Genomic DNA, 24,386 nt, shown 5'->3' on the forward strand with positions numbered 1-24,386 from the left:
CTCATTGATACAATTAAGTGAGGTATAAAATCTTTCTTTAAACTTTCTTATTTAATTTTACCCCCTTTAGAGCAGAGTACTTCCCAAGAAATAAATTTTGAAACCCAAAGGGGATATTTTGTATTGATGTAAGGTGACACTATCTCCAGTAATAAAGAGCAAGTGGATAAAAAGAAGCTGAGCTAGTTTCTAGATGCTCCTCATTTAGGACTTCACAATGTGTATTTGTCCCACCAAAGTCCAGCTAGACATATTCATATTAAAGTATGTCTGTTCTCATAGCACCTAGCACAATAACTGGCCATAAAAGGTGCTTAGTAAATGCTTGCTGCTAAATGGATATTAAAGAATATAATATGTATTCTCAAACCAAATACAAATAGAGTATTCATAATCTAACCCAATACTCCTCACCATTTGGAAAAGATAATCAAGAGTTTACTTATCAAAGTTCACCTTCTAGTATCTATCCCAAAATTTTTATTCAGGATAATCAGGTTTTTTTTTTTTCAAAACTTTAATCACACAAAAAAATTCAATAAGCAGACTACATGCAAAGACCAAATGTTCATGTCACACAAGGTACCAGTTTGAGATCTTCATCAGGAAGTAACCACAGGTAGAATAAGAATTTCACAGCACAATTTATCTACAAAGAAAAATTCAATAAAGGTAAAAGTTTTGTTTGGTTTTCCTAAATCTTTACGGAAAGCTACTTTAAGGAACAGTAAATGTTAAATTGAGAAATATTGAACCTAAGTACTATTTTTAAATTACCATTTACCTGTAACTCTTCAATTACGTATCATATTCCCTATAAACATCTTAAAAGACTATTTTAAAAAGACCAGGAAGAAAATAAAAGTATCATCGACCACAATGAAAGATTTTTAAAAAGGAAAGGTGAGAGGAAGGAGAGTGCTACAACCTTATTTGTAAAGTTATATTTGAGATTGCAAAAGAAACTCGCTTTTGTCCTTTTGTTTTTCAAAGCTATCTGGCTTCTTTAAATGCCAATATACTATCTTATGGTCCTCATGTTTCAGGAAATTACTTAAATATTTACTGAACAATTTACACTTGTATTCCTCCTTCCTGCATCTTTGAAAAAGGGGTAAATTATACAGGAGGTTATTAAGTATACTCTGTTATATTCTTCTTGTATTAATAAGAATGCTTAACTAGCACTCCTACCTGAGACACAGTAAACAGAGTTGATGTTCATAATGATGATTCAGAAGCACTAAAATATCTTAAAAGTATGGTTTGAAGTATAACCTATAACAAATTGCTTGCCTTCTCAATGAGGGGGGGAGCGGAGGGAGGGAAAGAATTTGGAATTCAAAAAAAATTTTAAAGCTAATGTTAAAAATTGTTTTTACATGTAATTGGGAGAAATATTAAATTTAATTAAATAAAAAGTATGGTTTGAATTAGAAAACATTTAAACTAATCTTTTAAATCTTTAATGTTTAGGCTGCCATATTTTAATTACTTTGAAAATGGTAAACATGAATCCATATCTCATACCACATACAATGAATAAGAAAAATAGTGTATTTAAAATCACACACCCCACCACTCCAAAAAAAATACCTGCAACAAAAAAAGAATGATAATTTTGACAACTATGAGAAAGAAGTATTATCAAACAAATGGAAGAAATTGCAGAAAAATCTGACAGATACAATTATACAATGATGAAAGGATCTTGCACAACAAAAAGCAATACCTCTCAAATTAAAAGAAGCTCTTGAGAAAAATTATAGTTAATATATCAGATTAAAGTCTCAATTCAACCCCATTTTCAGTTTCAGATCATCAATTAGCACTTAATAAGAGCCTCTACTTCACCTCCCACTTAGCCTCGTCTTACAATACGGCTTCCCACCCAACACTTTAACAAAAACTTATTCATTACAAATTTCAATGGCTTTTTCTCAGTCCTCATCCTTCTGGAGCCTTCTGCTTTTAACAATGCAGACAACTGCCTCCTCCCGAATATTTCCTCTTGCCTTAAGATTCCTTACAATGTTCTCTCCCAGTCCTCCTGCCTTGACCATTCTTTCTTCTCAATATCCTTTATTGGATCAGCCTGCTCCCTAAGTGTGGGTGTCAGTTTCAACTCCTGGGCCCACTTCATTCTTTAAAACCTCTCTTGCTGATTTCATTAGGTCCTAGAATTTCTCTACACTGTTATTTACCAAATTTACATATCCAGTCTTTATATCTCCTGCACCCCAGTTCCTTTAAAGAGGTCACAATTTAATGGGGGAGATAGTATGCAAACAGCTATTACAAACAAGATACGTAAAGTATACAGAGAAGTGAAAGCAATAACATCAAAGAGAACCAGGAACTTGCAGAGGATGGATTTTAACTGAGACTTTGGAGGTGGGCAGGAGAGCATTTCAGGAATGGTGAAAATGTACAGCGTCAAAAGATAGATTGCCTCATTCAAGACCAGAGTTACTAGATCATAGAGTATATGGAGAGGACTAATGTATAAAAAAGACTGGAAAGGGAGGAAGGGATCAGGTTTGAAGGGCTTTAAAAGTCAAACAGGATTTTATATTTTATCTGGGAGGGAAAAGGGAGCTACTAGAGTTTACTGAATAGGTTAATGACACACTCAGGCATGCGCATTTGGAAGAACACTTTAAAAACTGAAGTTGGTCACTCTAAAATTACCAGGGATCTTTCAGTTACCAAATATAGTGGCTTTTTCTCATTCCACATCCTTCTTGACCTCTCTTCAGCATTTGACACAGCTGACCTCCTTCCCTTCCTGGGTATTCTCTCCTCCCCAGATCAGCTGGACTCTTCCTCCCTTTTGGTTTTCCTCTAACCTAACCGCTCCTTCTCAGTCTCATTTGCTAGATCTTCACCCATGTCTCACCAAATGACTGTGGATATATCCCAAGGCTCTGTCATCTTCTCTTCTTTCTCTCCTTTAACGACCTCAGCTCCCATGAATTCAATTACATCTATACAAAAAAATTCCTCATCTATTTATCCAGCCCTAGTATCAATCCTGAGCTCCGGTTCCATATCAGCAACTGCCTACCGGACTTTTATAAGTGGATGTACCGTAAATATCTCAAACACAACATATCCAAAACAGATTGCATTAATGTTTAACTGCCATGTTACACCACTGTACATAATGAGTCTACAGTTTCCTTAAATTTTCATGTCTTTTTCACCTCAAGTATTATATATTCCTTCCCCATCCTGTATTTGTGTAGTTAATTTAAAAAAAATACAGGGGTAAGAGGTAGGATGGTACAATGAAAAGAATTTTGATTCTGCATTCAGAGGTCCTGGGTACAAATCAAGCTCTTTTACTTTCTACCCATGTGACTTTGAATAAGTTACTTATTAAGCTCTTTGAGCCCCAGTTTCCTCAGCTGTAAATCTACGATCCTATAATCTTTGAAATGTAAACTGAGGACAAAATAATTCAAGTTCTCAAAATCTAATTTACTTAGAATTCTGCAGGAACACACATCTAACACAATGCAAAGTGTACCTCTATTTAAATATTCCGAATTAACTTTTCCAAATAAAGCAGGAGATGGAATTGCTGTTATTCTACTCTCTCTGGAAGAATTTAAGTTCCTTCCAGGAGGTAACTTTTCTTTTCATTCAAGACACTGTGCTATGCGCAAAATATACACAGCAGATTATTAATAGATGTTTGCTGAACTTAAGTGAATTTTGATGTGTATGGCTCACATTAAATAAAATCCTTCCAGACAGCTTTGGCAACTGTTTACCAAAAACATAGGATAAAGAACAACAATAATAGAAATATGTAATTTCTGCAGAGTGAAATTCACCTCTTTGAGTAATGCTAATCCCAGCAGATCCCTCACCCTTCATTACTACCTAATCTACAGAGACCAATCCCCTTCCTTAACTGAAGCCCTGAACTCCAGCTCTTCTGGGTTCCCATAACTGCCTTTAATCAGGCAAATACAATGCACTGCATCAAGTACTATCATTAAAATAAAACACTATCATCAGTGTTAATTATGATCATGACTTTTTCCCACCTAGGCCTGCTTCTCCTCTAAACTTCTGTTTCTGTTGAGGACTCCACCATCCTCCTGGTAATAACCCAGGCTTGGCAGCACAGGGACAACATATGAAAAAGCAACTGAAGGTGGGGCTGAAAGGAAAAAAATGAAAGGAGAGCTGGGGTGCAGTAAAGAAAAGATAGATCACAGAGGACAATCAAGACTTTACAGGCATTTCAGAGCAGAAGACCCAAATATCCAAGTACCAAAAAGTAGTCTGCTTTTCCCTTCCTCTCTAGACACTCACCTATAATATACTGTTTGCTTCTTTTATCAAAAGATTTCCAATAATTTCATTGTTTCCCCAAATGTAAAGAGACCAGGAGTTAGCTAGAAATAAATATAAAATTTAAATTGGGAAGAAGAGCCTAAAGAGTATACATTTTCTTATCTATGGGCTCTGAGCTACTGTGACTATACTACTAATTTTCCATCTGATATATGCAAAGAAAAAGATCACAAAGACCTAGGAGCCCTTATATTGCACACAGGCTAAAATGTGAACTAATTTTTATAACAGAGTTTGGTTAATTAAATGGACAAAGAGAATAAACTTAGGGAATGAAAAGATATTGGTTGAAGAAAAAGGTCATATCCTAAACCAGTGGTCCTCAATGTGTGATCCTGGGACCCCTATGGGGGTCCCTGAGATTCAGAGGATTCACAGGTCAAAACTAGTTTCATAATATTAATACCAAAGTATTTTAATTTCTAATACTATAAATATTGGTGGCTATAATCTAACCTAAATAAGAAAAGAAACTGGGGGAGGGATGTGATCATAAAATTATTTTTAAGAACTACTTTCCCAAACCATTCCCATGGAAATGGATAGGAATGGACTAGGGAGGATTCAACTCTGCCCGATCCAGGAAGATCACATATTTGCCAACTAATTGTGCATCCCAAAGCAATACTCAACAGCGTTACAAACAGCTAACAACATCCCTTTTGCCCAATGTCACTTGACCTTCCTCCATTCCAAATTCCCCTTTCTCTCATGGCTGTACAAGCTTCTAAACTTTTCCCTTCTGAGTCTGGCACTGGCCCTTTAGGGATGTAATAACCTAACTACTACCCAACTTCAGCCATAGAACCTGCAGACGAAAAATTCCACATATGGTGGAATTCTACAATGCACCCCAACGTTAACAAACTTCCTTAATCACAACGCCCTTATGGTCCATCAGGGAAGGTTATAATCCAGACCACCTGCTGACTAACTGTCCCTGAAATCTCCCTCCCATTCAGTCTCTGAGAATTTGCCCTTGCCCAACATCCATTAGACACAAGGGCAGAAACCCAGAGAACTGGGCTCCAGATCTAAGTACATAATGCACTGTTCAGCTGAATCACTGTAGTGCTCCCATGGAACTCTAGGATTAGGAAGCTGCATGCTTGCATGCCTTTAAGTGATAAACTAATTGTGAACTTTTGACCACATGTATTTATTCTCAAACAATCCTTGCTTTCAATCTTATGGGGGAAGAAGGAACAACATGCAAAAAAAAACAAAACCTGTGTAAAACAAGCTTTATATAGGAAAAATTGTAAATAATCAACAGAGGGAAGGTCCCAAAATTCAGAGGGATTGGGAAAGATTTCCCAAAGACAGGAATTTAACAAGGAGTTGAAAGAAGCCAGGAGACAGAAATAAGAAGGAAGAGCATTTCGGGCCAATGAAAATGCCCAGAGCCTAGAGATGGAGTGTCTTCTTTGTGGAACAAGAAAGAGGTCAATGTCACTGGATTGAAGAATACACAGAGGGAGATGGGAGGGTGTGATGGCAAGTAAAGAGACTTTTTGTTGTCTTTTTTTTTTTGGAGTGCTTTTCAGCACTAAGGCAATCAAGTGCCTTTGAGTCTTGCCTTTATTTCAATCAAGAGTCTTTGATTGAATCAGGAGTCTTTGATGACCTGCTTAAGTCATGGGAAGGCTTAGGTCACATGGGTTTGAGTCTCATGGCTGTGACTCCCTCTGATCCTGAAGAAGAGTATATATACTCGGAGGTTAGCATTTTGTTTTGGGAGCACACTCATTGGAAGAGTATTGGTGTGGAGACTCTGGGTAGCTGTCAAGGAGCCCCCGGCTTTGAACACTCAGATGTTGATGCTTCTCTCTCTTTCTCTCTCCCTCTCTCTTTCTGGTAACTGTATGTATTGCTATAGTTAGACGGTTAGAAGCTTGTCTATTGACTTGTGTTTATTTGTTCTGTTTATATAATGTATGCTTGTAATTTCTGTTTGTATTCTCTCTGAAGTTCAAGGTGCTGGCTTTTCCCCCTGAATTAAGTGAATGATATATGTATGCTTAATTAAAGTGAGATTGTAAAACCTTAAAGTTGCTTTCCTTTAGAAAAGCAGACCAAAGAACCTGTGCTAGCAGCCCTGTGTGCTGGTTTTGTTGGTCTGACACAGCCACAGTAGAGGCAAGTAGCATTGTTGTTACAGAGGGAAATATAAGAAGACTGGGGAGAAAAAGGTGGGGGAGGGAGCTCAAGGTTAGGAAAGGCTTTGAATGCCAGAGGATTTTATATCTCATAATGAAAGTGACAGGGAACCAACGGAGTTTATTGAGTAGGGGAGGCTACATAGTTCGACCCATACTTCAGTAAAATCACTTTGGCAGTTGAATAAGGATGTCATAGAGTAAGAAGGGAGTTGTGGCAGGCAGACCTACTGGCAGACTATTGCAATAGTTTTGGTGTGAGGATACAAGGGCTTGCACCAGGGGTCTGGCAGTATTAGGAGAGAAGGTGCTGGCAGCCAATTTCAAATATAAAAAAGACAATATTGTAATAATTTTTCTTTGCAAGTCCAAAAATTTTGGTTTATAATGAAACTGTTTTATAAAACATTTAAAAAATCAGTGCTATCTATTTAAGAAGTTCATCATCATTTTAAAATGTTGTTCAGCAAATGTAATTAAAGAGAAGCTACTTGTCTGTTATTAGCATTTTACACTGTTAGTGTATTTTCCCTATCACATACAGTAATTCAAAGTCTAATGTTAGTCTAAGGTACCATCATCCATTCTGTAGAATTGCCACTTGCACATTTCCAAATTATTCTTCCTATTCATTTGCTTGTTTCAAGCTGTTGGCAGTATCAACCTGATCAGATAATGATCTTTCCAGTTGCAGTACTGACATCATCTTTTCATTAATTTCTCTGGTTAAATGTCTTCATATTCATGAAGATGATGGTGAAATCCAGCTACAGGATTAATAGAGAACCTTATTTCTTAAACATGTGCCTTGAACAAATGCCTCCTGTTACTTTCCTCCAAATGTTTCCATAACATATGGAATAACTAAGGCAGAATGGAAATAATTGCATTTCCACAAAAAAGAACTTTTTACTTTTTACTTGTAAACTCCTGTCAATAAATTCTTTAGTTACCGAGAAAAAACATTTCCAACTAGATTATTTGCAATATTCAATATTAAATACCTAAAATATTGTTGTAAGCTTAGTTTAACAACACATGCTTCATTATTTTGTCTTATGCATATTACATGAGTTATTTCACATTTCTGTAGTAGAGGTAGGTTGCTTTTCATAGCAAAAGAAAACAGGCTCAAAAATAATCCAGCCAAGATTCCCAGCACCTCCTTTCATGGAATAGATCCAATCCCCAGTGTGTTCTTAGCACTATGAGAGGGAAGGGAATTTCATCTTCATGTTTTCTACTGTCTCAGCCATTGGGTAAGTGGGTTGGCTGGATGGTGGGTTAGTTTGGTGTGGAGCGCTATATATACAAACAAGAGTCCTCAAGTAGGTTATGACACTAGCAGCCAAGCAATAGAGGGCTTTTGGGCCAGATGCTGGCTTGACTGCTGACACATGAATCTGCCTAATGCTCACATGGGGCAGTGTCTTGGGCAGTAAGTCCTCTATTGAAAGAGGGGACTCAGCATAGTCTTATTCCCATTCCCCACCAGTGACACTGCTTTTGTACTTTTCTGGAACTCTCTAACATGCCTAGGCCTTTTTTCAATTCTCATCCTCCTTAAACCTCTTGGCAACATCTGACACTGTTGACCACTCTGCTCCGGGAACTTCTCTCCTTTCTCTTTTGCTGAAAACAATGTATTTGTATCATCTATAAAAGTTCTCATATCTGCACTCAAATTTAGGAACAGACTTTTCTAAAAATATTTTGAAGAGTTTTAGTATGTTTTTAACCTATGTTAAAAATATTAAAAAGCTACACATTCTGGTTAGTTTTCAGAAACAACTGAAAGGAAGAAATCTATAAGCCAAATTTCAACAAAAAGTTTTACAAAATTAGTGAATAGAACAGAAAAAATAAGTAGCATGACTTAGGTACAGCCAATAATACATTTCTTCTATCTGGATTTATGTATCTTTTTTCAGAGATGACAACTATTAAAAATTAAAGTTCGAAATAAACTGAACTTAGAAGTAGATCTTCAATTCTTGTATCACAAGTTTTGTTAAACTAAGATTTTAAAAAATAAAAAATTAAGTCAGCTCTCACTACAAAGATTATTATACCACTGATAAAATATTATTTGCAGAATTTCAACATTAGCTCATTCCTCTATCCATTTCTCTTTTTATTCAATTCTCATGGAAAAGATAAAAGAGATATAGACTAGACAATGTGGATTCAGAAATAAATGGATGGCCAGATTCAAAAAATAGCTGTTAATCATTATGTCAAAATGGCAGGTTTCCAGTGGAATATTCCACAGATCTGTACTTGGCCCTAGGCTTTTGGACATTTTTAACACTGACTTGCATAAAAGCATAGATGGTATGCTCATCAAATTTGCTGATGACACAGAGCTGGAATAGTTAGCTAACACAATGGCTCACAGAGTCAGAATCTTGAGAGACTAAAACACTGGTCCGAATTTAATAGGGGAATGAAATTAAATAGGAATAAATGTACCTGAGTACAAAAAAAATCAGCTCTACAAATCTGAGATAAGGGTAAACATGGGTAAAGGTGAGGGTAAGGGAAAGCAAATCTGGGGGTTTTACAGGATTTCAAGCTCAATACGAGTTAGCAGTGTGATGTGACAACTAATGTATAAGAATCTAACGATAATCCTATTTGTAAATAGCCTTTGCCAGATCTCACCTGGAGTGCTGGGCTCAGTTCCAGGCTGCATAACTCAATTTAAGAAAGACTCAGAAATCACACAGAAGAAAGGAACTAAGATGGTGAAAAGACTCTAGTTCACAGCACATGAAGGTCAGCTGAAGGAAATGGACAGGCTTAGAGAAATGATGATTCAAGAGGGAAGGAGAAGGGGGAGAGACATGATTATGATTTTCAAAGGATGTGAAGGACAGTCAAGTGGAAAAGGGATTAGACTTGTTCTCTTTAGCCTCAGAAGGCAGAATTAGGAGCAATAATAGGTGGAAGTTTCAAAAAGGCCACTCCAAGCTTGACGTCAGGAAAAACTTCCTAGGGGCTAGAATGACCAGCTTCTAGAGATGAGGAGCTTCCCTCCCTTAGAGATCTTTGTGCAGTGCTGGGGATGTTATGATGGGATTTCTTTGTACAATGGATCTATATTGTCCAGGAACTCACTGGCTTTGTTCTCTATGGGGAATTTCTCAGAAGCTATATTAATGATCCTCTTTTTCAAGGATTACTTTCTCATATTCATTCCCCCTCCTCCTCACCCTGCCCCTCCCTCTCCAGCTCTCTGCCCCTCTCCCTTTCTCCTTGCCATCCTTCTCATTTAAGCCTTCCATCTTGGGAACTCTTGAACATGAAGAGATTATCCACCAGACAAAGCCCAAAGCTGCTGCCACCCAAGGAATCATCATCCTGCCTGACTAAAAAAGTAAGATTCCAGAATCACAGGTAATCAACTGGATCAGGAACATTGATGCATGAATGACTTCCTCAGGCTATTTGCCAGCATTTCTCTTTACCTCTATCATGGCCTTCTGCTTCAAATCAGTATAAACTCTTCCTTGGTGGAGGAGACCACTCACTGCCACTGTTTCTCGACTCACCCACAAAAATGCAGGTTTACCCAACTAAGCTCTAGGCCTTTTTCTTCTGAAAGTTAAGGGAAATCTCATAAAGATATTTAATTTGTTTCACAGCTTACTTTTATATACCAAAGAGAAGGGTAGCTCCTTTGATAAGAGCTTTTCACCCCGCATTCCAGCCAGTCATACATTAGGTGATTAAAACATGGGTCCAATTTATTCTAAAGGTCCAAAGAAAATTGTGCAGACACAAGGAAGACAGACAGGAAGCAGAATGGTGTCTACTAAATCAAGGAATTTACGTTCCACTAAGAAGGGGATACCAGAGATCAACATTAACTGAAGCAAAGTATATATAAAAGAATACAAAGGAGGTGGAATAAAGTGTCAAGAACTGAGAGGACTAGGCACTGCATAGGAACTCGCCCCAAACTCTGCTTTAAATGAAACTAAGGATTCTAAAAGGAAAAGACAAGGAAGAGAATGAATTCTATAATTGGGGAACCATTTATGCAAAGGTAGAGATGGGAAGGAGAGTCACACAACAGTCAGCAAGTCAATATGGCTGTAACAAAGGATTCATGAAGAATAAAGATGAAATAAGATTGCAAAGGCAGGTGTAAGCCACATTGTAGAGCATTTTAAATTTCAGGAAGAGGAATGACAGGGTCAGATTGGTATTTTAGAAATATCCATTTGGAATCTATGGAAGGACAGACTGGAGAAAGTATTGTAATTCTAGACAAGAAATGGTAAGGGACAGAGCTAGAGTAGATGTGAGAGATGTAGAGGTATAAAATACAAGATATGGAAACTCATTATAGAGAAAGAGTTTATATTGATTTGAAGCAGAAGGCCATAGCAGAGGTAAAGAGAAATGCTTGCAAATAGCCCGAGGAAGTCGTTCATGGACAGTAAGGAAGAGTAAGGAGTCAAAGATAATACCAACATTGTGTATCTGGGTGACTGAAAGGTCAGAAAGAATGGTGGTGAAAGAAATAGGGAAATGTGAAGGGGACAGGTGGGTCTAGGGCAACAAAATATAGAAAAATGAGAGGAGTGGCTTCTATGAGTAAGAGAAAGTCAATTTGCATGTACTACTATGTATATATAGAAGAGTAGCATATAATAAGGTTGGAAGAGTAGCTTGGAGCCATGTTGTAAAGGATTTAAATGCCCAACAGAAGGGTATGTATTTGATCCTAGAGATCCATTGAAATTTTTTCAGCAGGGAACTGACATGGTCCATACCTGTGATTTTGGAATATCACTGCCTGCTATGCGGAGGACAGCTCCCTCTTCTTTTCTTCTCCTTATCTCACATCACTCAGACGACTTCTGCCACTATCTCCTTCACCCTATCATACGTGAAGTGATATAGCCTTTTTGCCTTGCCAAGGCAAATACTTCTCCATCTACAAGTGATCCCATACCACCCTACATTCACCAACAAATCGTCCCCTCTAACATTTCTATTCTCTTGCTTATCTTCAATCTCTCTCTACTAGCTATTTCCCATACCTACAATGCTTCTGATTTTATAACCAATTGCAATGTTTTCCATATCTATGATGCTGCCTTCTAGTTTTTGGATATTTCTCCTTTTGTTTATAAAAAGTATTTGATAGCCCTCATTCTGGGTATTAGCTTGCTGAGGAGGCTGAAACCCTATTCACTAGCAAATTCATGCTTTGCTAATAAATTTATAGTGCTCAGAGCTTTGTGCCTCAGCTTACCTTAATTTCAACTGTAACAACAGGTTTTTTTATACTGTCACATTATACTTGGATTTTGCATGTCACTACAGTAAATATCTAGATATCCAGTGATACAACTAGATATCTGGTAATACAAAGATACATATCTCTCTACCTTACTATTTCTTCATCTGTAAAATAAGATTGTAATCTGATGATCTTCAAGGTCCCTTTCAGTTCTACAAATCTAATTTTAAATTAAGTTTTAGACATATTAAATTTTATTTTGTGGGTAGGATAATCAAGTAGAGATGTACAGTTGACAGTTCTGGTGGTATTAGATTGACACATTAGAAATGGAGATGTATATTTACATATATACACATAGAGAGAGACCACACTAATAGCAAGCTTAAAGAAAGCACTATTTCAACAAAGGAGAGATTGTAGAGAGAGAAGAATGGAGGGTTAATGACAAAGCTTTTTATAGGAATGCCTACAGGTAAGGAGAAGGCCCATAAGGTCATAGATTTTGAGGTCAAAGGAATCTCAAAAGTCATTTAACATAGTCTCATTTTATAGTCGAGAAAACCGAAGTTTAATGATTTGCCCAAAGTTACAGAGGTACTAAATGGCAGAGCCAGAATCTAAACTCAGATCTTCAGATACCAAATCCAACATTCTTTCCACTTTGTTGCCTTGAATTCACAAATGAGAATAGAAGGAAAAATTAGAGAAGTAGGAAAAGAATCAAGAAAGTATCACAGAAGCCAAGCAAGAATGCTTATGTAGTTGTTTTAAAGGAGTAGGATAGTAATGATGAACAGATGAATGCCACAGCAGCCTTATCCTTATTCTTATGAAGTTTATAATATAATTCAATTCCACAAATATTTATCAAGCTCCATGATGTGCAAAACATTGTGTTAGACATTAGGATAAAGAGATGCAAGTGAAACAGTCCCTCGCAAGGGAAAATAAAAAAGTACACAAATAAGCAGAATAAAAGAAAATTGAGGAGGGGATCAAAGAAAGCTTCACTGGCACCTGACTTGACAAGCCTTGATTTTAGACGATCGTGAAATGTGGAGATGCAGAAAGAACACATTCCAGGCATTTTCAGGCAACAGCTAGTAGTTCACTTTGCAGAATGCAGGGTTTGTGAAAGAAGGCAGGAAAGGTAGTTACATGCCAGGTCATGGAAGGATTTAAATGCCAGACTAAGAAATCTGTATTTGATCCTCTGGGTCAGTGGTCTCCAAACTGTTAGGACTGTGTACCTCCAAGGATTTGTACAGGATGCTTTCCCCCACATACAAATATTTACTTATCATACTTCTCATAGTCACACGTGGTCTGATGGGAAAAGTTGTTCAGGACCCTCTTACTTTGGTCCCAAAATACAGAAGGCACATTTATTTGTTTAACGATTTACAGGGGTCCTTTGCAATAACTCTGGGAAGCCCGAACAGACTGCAAACCACCCACGTAGGCACAGAATCACAGAACTTTGGAATTGGAAGGGCCCTTAGTGGCCATTTAGCCCAACCAACATCAGAAAGGAATGGTTGTCCATCTACCTGAAAACTTCCCCAGAGGGATTTGGAATCTCACCACTTCTGAAGGCAAGTGGCTAAACTTTTGGACAGCTCCACTGGGAGGCACTTCCTAACAGCAACCTTAAAATGACCTCTTACAACTTCTACCTATTGCTTCAGGTTCTGACTTGTTGGGCTAAAAAGAAAAAGTGCAGTCTCTTCTCCATATGGCAGCCCTTCACATCCTTGAACTCAGCTATCATTTCTCACCCCCAACCTCTAGTTATCTTTTCTACAGGCTAAAATATACCCAGTTCCTTTGAACTACTCTCAAATATAATGAATTCAAATCCTTCACCACACCGGTTTCCCTACTCTGGACACTCTCCATGCTCTTCTTAAATTGTGGTACTCACAATGAAATGCAATATACACTAAGTGAAGAGTGTGACAAGGGCAGATTACAATGGAATAGTCACTTTCCTATTCCTATAAAGTATGAACCTCCTAATGCAACCCAAAATTAAGATTAAGGCTAGATAAATCAATCTGGAAACCACTTGCAGAGATAGGATAACTGAACCCATAACAACAGAGGTCACTGACAGGGGGTGCAGAAGGAAAAAAAGGCCCCAAATAGAACTCTGGTCCACAAGGGGGTGGGTAGCTCACAAAGGACACTAAGAATAAGCAGCCATACTGACAGAAAGAGAACCAGGAAAGTATAGTGTCACAAGAACAGAGAAAAGAGAGTAGTCAGGAGGACAGGGTGATTAATAGTACCAAATGCTGCAGAGCAAGGTCAAGAAAGATGAAGACTGGATGTGGCAACTAAGAGAGCATTTGGAGGGGGAAAGGCAGTGCATTTGTTAACTATGGATAGAACCGTTTCAAACTGCAAAGAGTTAAGAAATGAGGAAAGGAAACTGAAGCAATAAATGTAACTTTTTTAAGAAGTTTAGCTGTTAACAGTAAAAAGAGGTAGAAGACAATAGCTTCCCACCTTTGCATCATCTGTAAAACTTGAAAAGCACATCACCTAAGTTCATATCCAGCTGACAAAAATACTAAGTAACAGAAGTCCAAAGCACAAATCTCTGGTGGGCTCCTTTAAAGATCTCTCTCAAAGTTGAAACTAAACCAAATTTGGATCCAATCATTCAAGGAGTCATTAAATCACCAAAGTATCTCTTCATCACTTCAACCAGAAAAGCATCATAGACTTGATGAAATGCTTGGGTTAGAACTAGAACATCTATCTCCTTTTCCATGGAGTTCCGACCATTAAATAAGATTTTCATAGCAACCCAGGGACCCTTATTAGATCTATCAGAACTACTCATTCATAGCAGGAGAGTAAGCTCAGGTTTTCTAGCTCACCTCAGGGGTAATTCCCCCTAGCCATTAGGACAGATTACAAAGCAATCAGCCCATGTTTCCACAATCCCTTGTCTACCAACTCATATTAAATGAATCAATCTGTACATAACATTCTGCTAAACATGGGGGAGGGGTGTGTGGAAATAAAAATGAATGGTTCTGTCCTCTATTAAAAAACCTACTATTTTTATCTAAACAATTCCATCTCTTTATATTTTCTCTCCCCTCCCCCTCAAAAAAAGTCTTAATCTAAGTGTTATTTTATTCCCCACTGTATTGTTGCATGTGTAGTCATTGGTACCTCTTCCCTTTGCATCAAAACCCCTTATGTTGCAAAAGCCTGAAAAGTCTAAAAAGTATGCTGTTATAAAACAATATAATGTTCCAAAGACCAAACAACTTCCAGACATCAGAGAAACTAGTGTGCAAATCAGCAGGTAGCACAAAATTGAGGCCTACAAAACCGGATTGAGATTGGCATAAAAAGATACATTTATGATACAAAAACCAGGTAGCTCTGAGACTAATGCTCTAATATTAGCTACAAAAATTGCTAGTTCATCTTTGCCACAACCTTAATTGTTTTACTAGGTAACTCAATTCAAAAAGAAACAAAAATAATCTATTTGAAAATTACATTCATTTTCTAACAACCAGAACTTTCAGAAACAAGTTGAAACCACACAGGAAGGGTAAGAGAACAGGATCTTACATTTGCTTCCCCACACCAACATAGGATGCTTAGTCATCTCAAGATAGGATCAAGTATACCCTGGGTGTCAGAATACTTCTATATGTTCTCTATTAAGCAGTTCAATGGAATAGTGGATATAGTCCCAGACTTGGCATCAGGAAGATATGAGTTTTAATCTTGCTGCAAATATTTGCTAGCTGTGTGACCCTGGGCAATGATTTAACCTCTCTATCCTTCAGTTTCCTCATCTGTAAAATAAAGAACGAGACCCAATGACCTCCAATTTCACATCCAGCTCTAAATCTGTAATCCTATATTTTTAAACTGGATTACACAATCCTAATGTTACTAAACACCCCCAGAGTTGGTTGAGCCTACTTTCACCTGTGCTAAATGCAACATGACAGTCCAAGTCCTCATAGAAGAAAAATTTGTGAGCTTCCTTTAGTCGATTCATTTGAAGAAAAGAGTTTTGAAAAGGATTTAGCCAGAAATGCAGATAATCATCTAAGAGTATAAAGTTAAATTACATGAGGGCAGATCTAAAGAGAAGAACCCTTAAATGGAAAGAAACTTGTGGTTACATATGATGAGAAAATAGGAATAATATTATTTGTTTAATTAAATTACAAATTATAGATTTATAGCTTGAAAATCATTTAAATTCAATTTCCTCATTTTATAGAGGACAAAGATGAGGTGGAGAAAGGTTAAGAGATTTGCCCAAATCATGTCAGGGTCAAGGCTTTGGGGCAACTAGGTGGCACAGTAAGTAGAGCACCGGCCCTGGAGTCAGGGGGACCTCAGTTCAAATCCGGCCTCAGACACTTGACACATGTACTAGCTGTGTGACCTTGGGCAAGTCACCTAACCCCAATTGCCCTGCAAAAAAAAAAAAGAGAAGGTAGTGACAGAGCTGGTACTTGTACCCAAATGCTCTGATAACAAATCCAAGGCTTCTCTACTTCACCACATTGCCTCTACCTGTGGTGTTTTGTTGTCTAATCACTTCAGTCTTGTCCAACTCTTCATGACCCCATTTGGGGTTTTCTTGGCAGTTAGTGGAGTGGTTTGCCATTTTCTTCTCCACCTTATTTTACAGATGAGGAAACTGAGGCAAATAGGATTAAGTGACTTGCCCAGGGTCACACTGCTAGGAAGGGTCTGAGGCCAGATTTGAACTTAGGAAGATGAATCTTCCTGACTCTAGGCCAACACTCTATCCATTGTGCTACCTGGATGACCCACCTGTTAGTTTAGGCTTCCAAATAAACACTCTTTCTAGAGAGTCTATTACCTGAGTGTCTAATTTTGACAACATTAGCCCTCGGTCCTGAATTCTAAAAATCACTGATACGACCCATATGAGCACCAAGAGGAGCAGTGTGGGTTTTGAGTAAATGTCATATGTATTAAATGCTATGGAGGAAACAACCTTAAAAATTAAAGGTCCTAAACAACCCCATCTACAATCAAAAATCTTATTTCAATTCTCAGCTAAAAGCAGTAGATACCAAAAAATAAAATTTATAAGGTACACACAAACCGTGCTTTATGATTTCTGAATCATTTAATCTTCACATCCCATCCAGCCATCCTCCAGGAAACCGGACCCTGGCTAGGCACCTTTTGCCTTTTGACCTACTGCTGTAACGTTCCCTTCACCTGAATACCCACCCTATGTAGCAAACCTCCAGACCAGAATGCCCCTTTTCTCCAATCCCCAAACCAAATTAATCCACTCAGTTTAGGAATTCTGTCCTGGAGCTGACCCGTCCTGATTGGAGGATTACTACAAACTCAACTAACTCTATCTAACTTCCCCAAACAGATTTCATATTTCATCAATCTATCCACCAGGAAAGTAAGTCCTTAGCATCTGCCCTGTTACCACACATCAGCAACCTTTCCTAGCTGGGTGACACAGTAGGTAGTTTGATGGTCCTGGCATCAGAAAGATCGGAGTTCAAAATGCAGCCCGAGACATTTACTAGCCATGTGATCCTAGGCACTTAAGCTCTGCCTGCCTGAATTTCCTAAACTATAAAATAAAGATAATAACAAATCCTACCTCCCAGGGTTAAGGTGAGAATCAAACAAGATAACATTTGTAAAGCATTTAGCACCCTGCTCTAGGTATTACATCCCCACTTTAGAATGTAAGCTTTTTAAGGGCAGAGACTGTCTTGAGTTTGTATCCCTATTATGTAGCACAAAATCCGGCACACAGGGGACACTTAACAATTGTTTTTCATTCAGTCATGTAAGGTGGGCATGAAACAAGGCTATCCCCATGTTAATAAATAAACTGAGGCCTAGGGAAGTTAAGTGATTTGCCCAAGGTAATATAGCTAGTAAGTTTAAGAACTAAAACTAGAACCTAAGCCTTCCATATATACAATGGCCTTTCCACTATATGAAACTACTTCTCTTTCTATACCTAAGCAGATATATCCTTTAAAAAAAGACCACTCATTATGAAACATAAATAAAACTCATGTACAGACAACCCTAGACCTAGTGACTAATTTGCTTACAAGTTAATAATTAGGTAAGCTCTTCAATGGTTAAGAAACATCCAGTTTCTTTTGCATTCATTCTCCTAGTGGCCTGATATAGCCCTAGACACACACAGTAGGTATTCTACATAGCTTATCTTCAGTTGTCAAATGCACCATGAAATAATTAAAAGATTCACCAATTAATTTAATAAGTTCTCCCAATAAAATTTGTTTCACATGACTATACATATTTGTAATGGATTACGGTTTTCTTGTCTACTGGAGGGTGGGGAAGAAGACAGAAAATGTGAAACCGAAATAAAAGTAAATAAAAAAAAGTTCCCCCAATCAAACTGCTAAGATTATTAAGCAAGAACATTTGATTAGAGGCAACTGAAGAGAACCTAATGGAATGTTAGTATGTACACTCATAACACCAAATGAGGATTTCGGAGCCTGGGGCTGTTTCCTGCCGATTGGCTGAGGACCAGACACCTAGCCTGTGAGACCCAGCTCAGACTTTTTCCACTCTTATTCTTTAGAACTATCTCTTTACCATTTCACAATGCATTGCTCTCCTTGGGAAAAGGAAAATCAATCAATCTATCTATCTCTAATTTCTGCAAAATGTCCTACATGGAGAGCAAAATTAGTGAGTTACTTCAACAAGACAGTTCTGATAGGAAGGGATTTGTTTGCTCAATAATGTCCAAAATAAGTTAATTCTCTGGAAGGAATCTAAACCACTGGGTGGCAACAGTCTTGAGAAGACTGTGTAGGAAACTGAGGGAAAGATACCAACCAGAATTACATGGAGTTTTGCCTTTAAAGAAAACTCAAGTTCAGTTCCCTTCTGAAACGGACAGATGGGTCCAACCAAGTGTTTTTATTTATATGTGTTCTTATGAATTTTCAGGGTGGGGGGAGAAAGAGGTACTAAAAGTTGTTTCATTTCAATACCAACAGTTTGCTGAGCACCTGTGTAGGACAAGAGACCCTGTTACCACATGTGGGAAAATAGACACAAGCTATACCTAAGCTTTATTTTGGAGATTTTGCTGGCTTAACTCCAGGTGGGAATAAACAAGCCAAAGAGAGAAACTGACCCTTTGGGATCGGGTTGCCCGAGATCAATTAGCCCCACACCATAAGAAGCAGTTTGTGACCCAGTAGATAGAATGCGGGTCCTGGAGTCAGAAAGATCTGAGTTGAAATCTGAACTCAGATACTATTAGCTGTGTGACCCTGGGCAAGTCACCTAATTGCAATTTGCCTCAGTTTTCTCAACTGGAAAATGGGGATCATGTATTTACCTTACAGTTATTATGAGTATCAAATGAGATGATATATTTGTAAAGCATTGAACACAGTGCCTGGCACATCATGAGCACTTAATTAAATGCTTATTCTCCCTTCCCTTAGGGGTGGGAGGGTTGGATCACACTAGTACAAAAGTTTTAATTAGCTCCTTAAAAACAGGATGAATTAGGCAAGATAATATTATAATATTATGGGGGGGGGGGATCTCATTCCATAGTAAATACATTAAAAAAAGGGATGATGGCCAAAATGACAATACAGAGGGTTTTAAATGTTATGGCAGAATTAGACAATGTTATATTAACAATACTGGGAAACATGGCAAAACAGAGCAATGATGTGAAGCAAATACCTGTGAGACTTGAAATTAAAGAAACTGGGGAATTATAAAAATGGAAGAATATGATGTAGTTTACAAAAAACTAAACATACAAAACTAAACAGTGTGGTAGAAAAAGCAATAGATTTAGCATCAGAAGACTCAAGTTAAAAATCTCAGACCAATAAGCAATAACTTGTGTCATGATTAGACAATCACAACTTCTCTGAGCCTCATTTTCTTCATCTTTAAAAAAAGAAGGTTAAGACTAGATAATCTGAGATAACTTCCAGCCCTTAATGGTGACCTTGAGCCAAGTCAACTAGTATTTTTTAAGCACAATAGTATGATAAGCATTGGAAATACAAAGAAAGGCAAAAACAGTCCTCAAGGAACTCAAAATCTAAAGGGAGAGACAACATTTAAATATGTACAAACAAGATACATACAGAATAAATTGGAGATAAACTTCTAGCATTAAAAAGGAACCAGGAAAGGCTATTAATGCAGAAGGTAGTATTTTAACTGAGATTTGAAGGAAACCTGGGAAACCAGTAGGCAGAAATGAGGTGGGAGAAACTTCAGGCATTGGAGACAGCTAGTAAAATGCAGTTAGGAGATGGAGTGTCATGTACAAAGAATAGCAAGGAGGCCAGTGTCACATATCAATCATAGATCTTGAACTATAAAAGACTTTAGATGTCATTAAGTCCACCATGTCTCATTTTACAGATGATAAAACTGAGGCCCAAAATAAATGATTTGCCAAAAGTCACATTTAGAGTAAGTGGCAGAGCTAGAATTTCAACCCAGGTCCTCTTATTGCAAATCCAGTGCTTTGTACACCGCACCATGGCAATTCTGTGATGAACACATCTTTTGTGTAAAGTGAGGTGTGTCTATACCTACATACAACTTTCAGTCATGATTCTGTTGTTCAGTCACGTCTGCCTCTTTGTAACCCCATTTGGGGTTTTCTTGGCAAAGATACTAGAGTGATTTGTCATTTCCATCTCCAGCTCATTTTACAGACGAGGAAACTGGGGCAAACAGGGTTAAGTGACTTGCCCAGTATCACACAACTAGTAAATGTCTGAGGCCAAATTTGAACTCAGGAAGACTCTATCCACTGTGCCACCTAGATGTCACGATTATATTTCCTTTTAAAATATCCTCATGATTCTGTTACAATGGAACTCTCTCCTCAGGGATATAAAATGTCTTTAATGACGTACGTAATCAAATATTAATGAAGACTTAAGTTACATTCCAAAATGCCAGAAAAACGTAAAAAATACATTCATTTAAAGTTTAAATATCCCTTGAAATCCTTTTGGCTCTACTAAAATTAGCCTCATCATATTTGCAAAAGCCACTAAACATTGTTTGTAGAAACATTTTCTTCACTATTTATTGAAGCTTACTGCTAAACTGGACACCAATACTGCTGAATACTAACAACTGCTAAATATATGTGGTTAAAAAAACAAAAATATCCCCCTTATATTTATCCACTTGATGTTTAATGTTACAATGGATTCCAATTTCCCAAAACAGGTACCCAATTAACTGGATAATGATTTATAATTTTAAAGGGGCAAATAATTACTATTTTGTCTAGTATGATAATATTTACGTAGTTTTCAAAGCATTTCACATAATTGTCATTTAAATCTCAATACTGTTAGGTAGGTATTGATAGATGTTGTCTACTTTTAACAAATAAAGAAACTCAATTAGAAAGGTTAAGTGACTTAACTTGCCTATAGTCACACAGCTAGTAAATGTCAGGGGCAGGACTCAAATCCAGGTAATCCTGACTTCAAGTACAGAATTTTATCCGTCTTAAAACCAAATAATTCTAATAAGTACATTTATATCTTTCCTAAGATGAATACTAAATCTTAGCATCTAAAATTCCTCGAGGATTTAAGCTGCACCACGTTTATCTCACTTATTCACACTTATCAATAAAAGTGATTGTTACACTGTTCAATCCATAAACATCCCCTCCTCCCAAAATATAATCATCCAAGAAAAGTTAACTGTTCACTTTAATTTGCTGGAACACATCCAATAGGCGTTTAGTTCAGTCATTCCTTTCATTCAGTTTTCTCCCTAAGATTCAAAGGAAGTATAAAAAATTGAGAACCAGTTAAACAGCATAAGAAACAGATTAAAAACATCTGTTCTGTTCTTTCCACTGGGGGGGGGGGGGAGGGAAAAAGGAAGCCAGAAGCCAGCCAGCAAGGAAAGAGAAGGAGGGCAAAGTGGAAAGCTGGCCCTCACTTTATGCCATTTTCTGCCAATCATTTCATAATCCCAAGAAAAACCAAATGCATCTCAGCAATATTTAAAATACAAATACAACGCATGTTTTTGGAGAGCTAAGTCAAAATAAAGACACTTTTTTTTGCAAAAATGTTTAACTCATTAGCAACTTTGTGGTTCTTTTGTCTTATTCTAAAGACTGCTTTCCATCAGAACTGGTGCTTAAGGTTGAATTTTACTCTGCTTTCAGTTCATTTTCAATTATCACTAAAACTGTGAGTACCAGATATAAATTCATTACCTTTTCTTCAACATAAAAAGGCAAAAAAAAGCTCCTAATTCAGTCAATAGCCGCCAGCCTCACCCCTCAAAATTTCTTAAATTCCCAGCCTCTCCTTGTAAATGAGACAAGAGATGGACAGGGACTTAATCTAGCCCAGTCTTTCACCTGTAAGGAAAGAAGACCCTGAAGCAAGGCAGAGCTGGGTCCCTAAATTCTGTCTATTTTTGGATAGGCTGCAAGGGGATCAGAAAGTTGGTTAGCAGCTCAACCCAATCAGTACCTAGGTTCCTCATCTGAAAAATAAGGGCGATCAGATGGCTTCTATGGTGCCTTCCAGTTCCAGTCAAGTCAAAAACTATTATTCTCCAACTACAGCGCTGGAGATACAAAGAAAGACGAAGAACAGCCCCTGCCTTCCACAAGCTCACAATCTAATTGGGGGGAAAAGGGACCGAGGGAGAGAAAACATGCAAATAACTACTTACAAACTAGACCTATAATCCTGGCTAGGGATTCTGGACACATTGCATAGCACCTGCAGCCCCCACTTCTGGGACCAGGTGAGGGGGCCTGCCCGCAGCCTTCCATTAGTCGGGTCTCCCCCCCCCCCTCACCATGAGGCGTAGCTTGCAGAATCACCACCGGTCCAGGAGAGCTGCTCCCTTCCCCCTCCGGCTCAGTGGGTCTCCAGCTTGCCATCACTGACTGACTAGCGGAGACCCAGGAATAAAGGGGGGGGGGGGGGCAAGCAGGAGGAGAAAGAGACCAAAGGGTACCCCCGCGCCCCTGGCTTTCAGAGGCCGCTGCCCGCACCTGGGAGGCTGGGGTTGGTAACTGCCTCCTCCCCCTCTCGCTCCTGCTCCTCCTCCTCCAGCACCGGCCGACAGGGGCGGGGCCGAGGGACCAGAGGCTAGCCCCATCCCGGCCGCCTCCCGCAGCTCTCCCCACCCCCTCTCTGGGGAAGCACTGACCTCTGCGGGACCCTGGGCTGCTGCTGCCGCTGCTGCTAGTGCCACCGCCCGTGCTGCTGCTGCCGGGGCTGCTGCTGCTGTGGCCGCCGCCGCCTTTCGCGTTCTTCCGCGGGGCCATGGCGCGCGCTGCCCGGTGCTGCAAGGAGTAGAACTGAGGAACCGCCGGGCGCAGGCCAGGTAAAGAGCAGGGAGGAGGCAGGTGACAGAGAGTGGGAAGGGGCTGCGGTGGCGGAGGCTGCTGCTGCTTGGCTACCTGGCCCCGCCCGCAACGACCGGGTTTCCTTCCCTCCCGGCGTTCTGAGGGCGCGCGCGCCCACCCGCTCGCGTGGAGAAATTTGGGCTCGGTCCCAGAGAGTGCGCGCGCCGGCGTGCTGGAACTCAGCAGTCCCGCCCCCTCACGGGCCCCGCCCCCCTGGTTCCGCCCACCGGGGGAGGAGATTGACGGCACCTCCCAACCAATCAAAAAGGAAGTTCTCCACGAAGGGCGTACAGACTTTCTTCTCCGCCTCTCCCGAATTCTAGCTGTGCTGCTGCCACGCAACCGCCCCAGCGGGTTCGGTTCTCCAGATTTTTGCCAGCTCTCTGGAACGTGGCAAATGGGGCTCTCGCGAGCGTTTGGAGGACCGGGTCTGTGGGAATCCGGGGGGTGGCGGGGAGGAGGAGGCGGGGCGCTTGGAGGAAAGGGGGGAGCTGGAGGAGGGAGGAGGAGGAGACACGTGCCTTGACCTCGGAGGTGATGTTTGTGCAGCCTCTCCATCTGCTGCGGACACAGGGATTGGTCCTGGAAGCACAATTTCAGCCTCCTTCAAGCAAATGATTAAAAAAACATAATTCTACTTCTTGCCAGCGGGAATGGATGAATAGGTGGATAGATGGAGGGGTGGCTGGAAGGGGGGAGGGGTGATCTACAGTGTTTGCTTTTTTTTTTTTCCTAATGAGAGAAAGTGATCTGCTGCATTGCAATGTTTAAATAAGACTGAGCTTGTGGGATTTTCCCCCAGGGAACCAATTCATTTTAAAACTAACTGAACTGTAGGAAGCCCGCAATTGTTTTGTGCTACCCAGATTTTCTAAATAGCCCTAAACTTCTAAGAGCTTTACATGAAGAATAACTGTTAAGCTTCTAACAATAACTTTCCCCAACAATGATGATGAGAATACAGTAAGTGGCCTCAGCTTTTAAATGTAAATACATTCCAATGTCCTTTTCCTACACCTGATAACTGTTGAAGACTTTGCTTCAGTTCTTGGTTTTGAGGTCTACTTTTCTTATTAGAAGCAGTTAGGTGTTGATGTATGTTCAACCCTTCATATTTTCATTCCCAACTCTATAATTTTGAGTGGCTCAC

At 39.1% G+C, this 24,386-nt stretch overlaps 1 protein-coding gene and 1 pseudogene across 1 annotated transcript in view; both read right to left on the reverse strand.

Annotated features, from left to right (window-relative positions):
* The window catches only part of ASPH (aspartate beta-hydroxylase), a 260,009-nt gene extending 237,195 nt beyond the window's left edge, over positions 1–22,814 (reverse strand). Inside the window, exon 1 of the mRNA XM_036761811.1 lies at positions 22,681–22,814. Coding sequence (XP_036617706.1) covers positions 22,681–22,765 — 85 coding nt within the window. The 5' untranslated portion in view covers positions 22,766–22,814. The remainder of the gene's footprint in view (positions 1–22,680) is intronic.
* On the reverse strand, positions 7,108–7,786 carry LOC118855881 (annotated as a pseudogene).
* Positions 22,815–24,386: the final 1,572 nt, after the last annotated feature.

This window comes from Trichosurus vulpecula, chromosome 1 (genome assembly GCF_011100635.1).
Source record: "Trichosurus vulpecula isolate mTriVul1 chromosome 1, mTriVul1.pri, whole genome shotgun sequence".
Lineage (NCBI taxonomy): Eukaryota > Metazoa > Chordata > Mammalia > Diprotodontia > Phalangeridae > Trichosurus > Trichosurus vulpecula.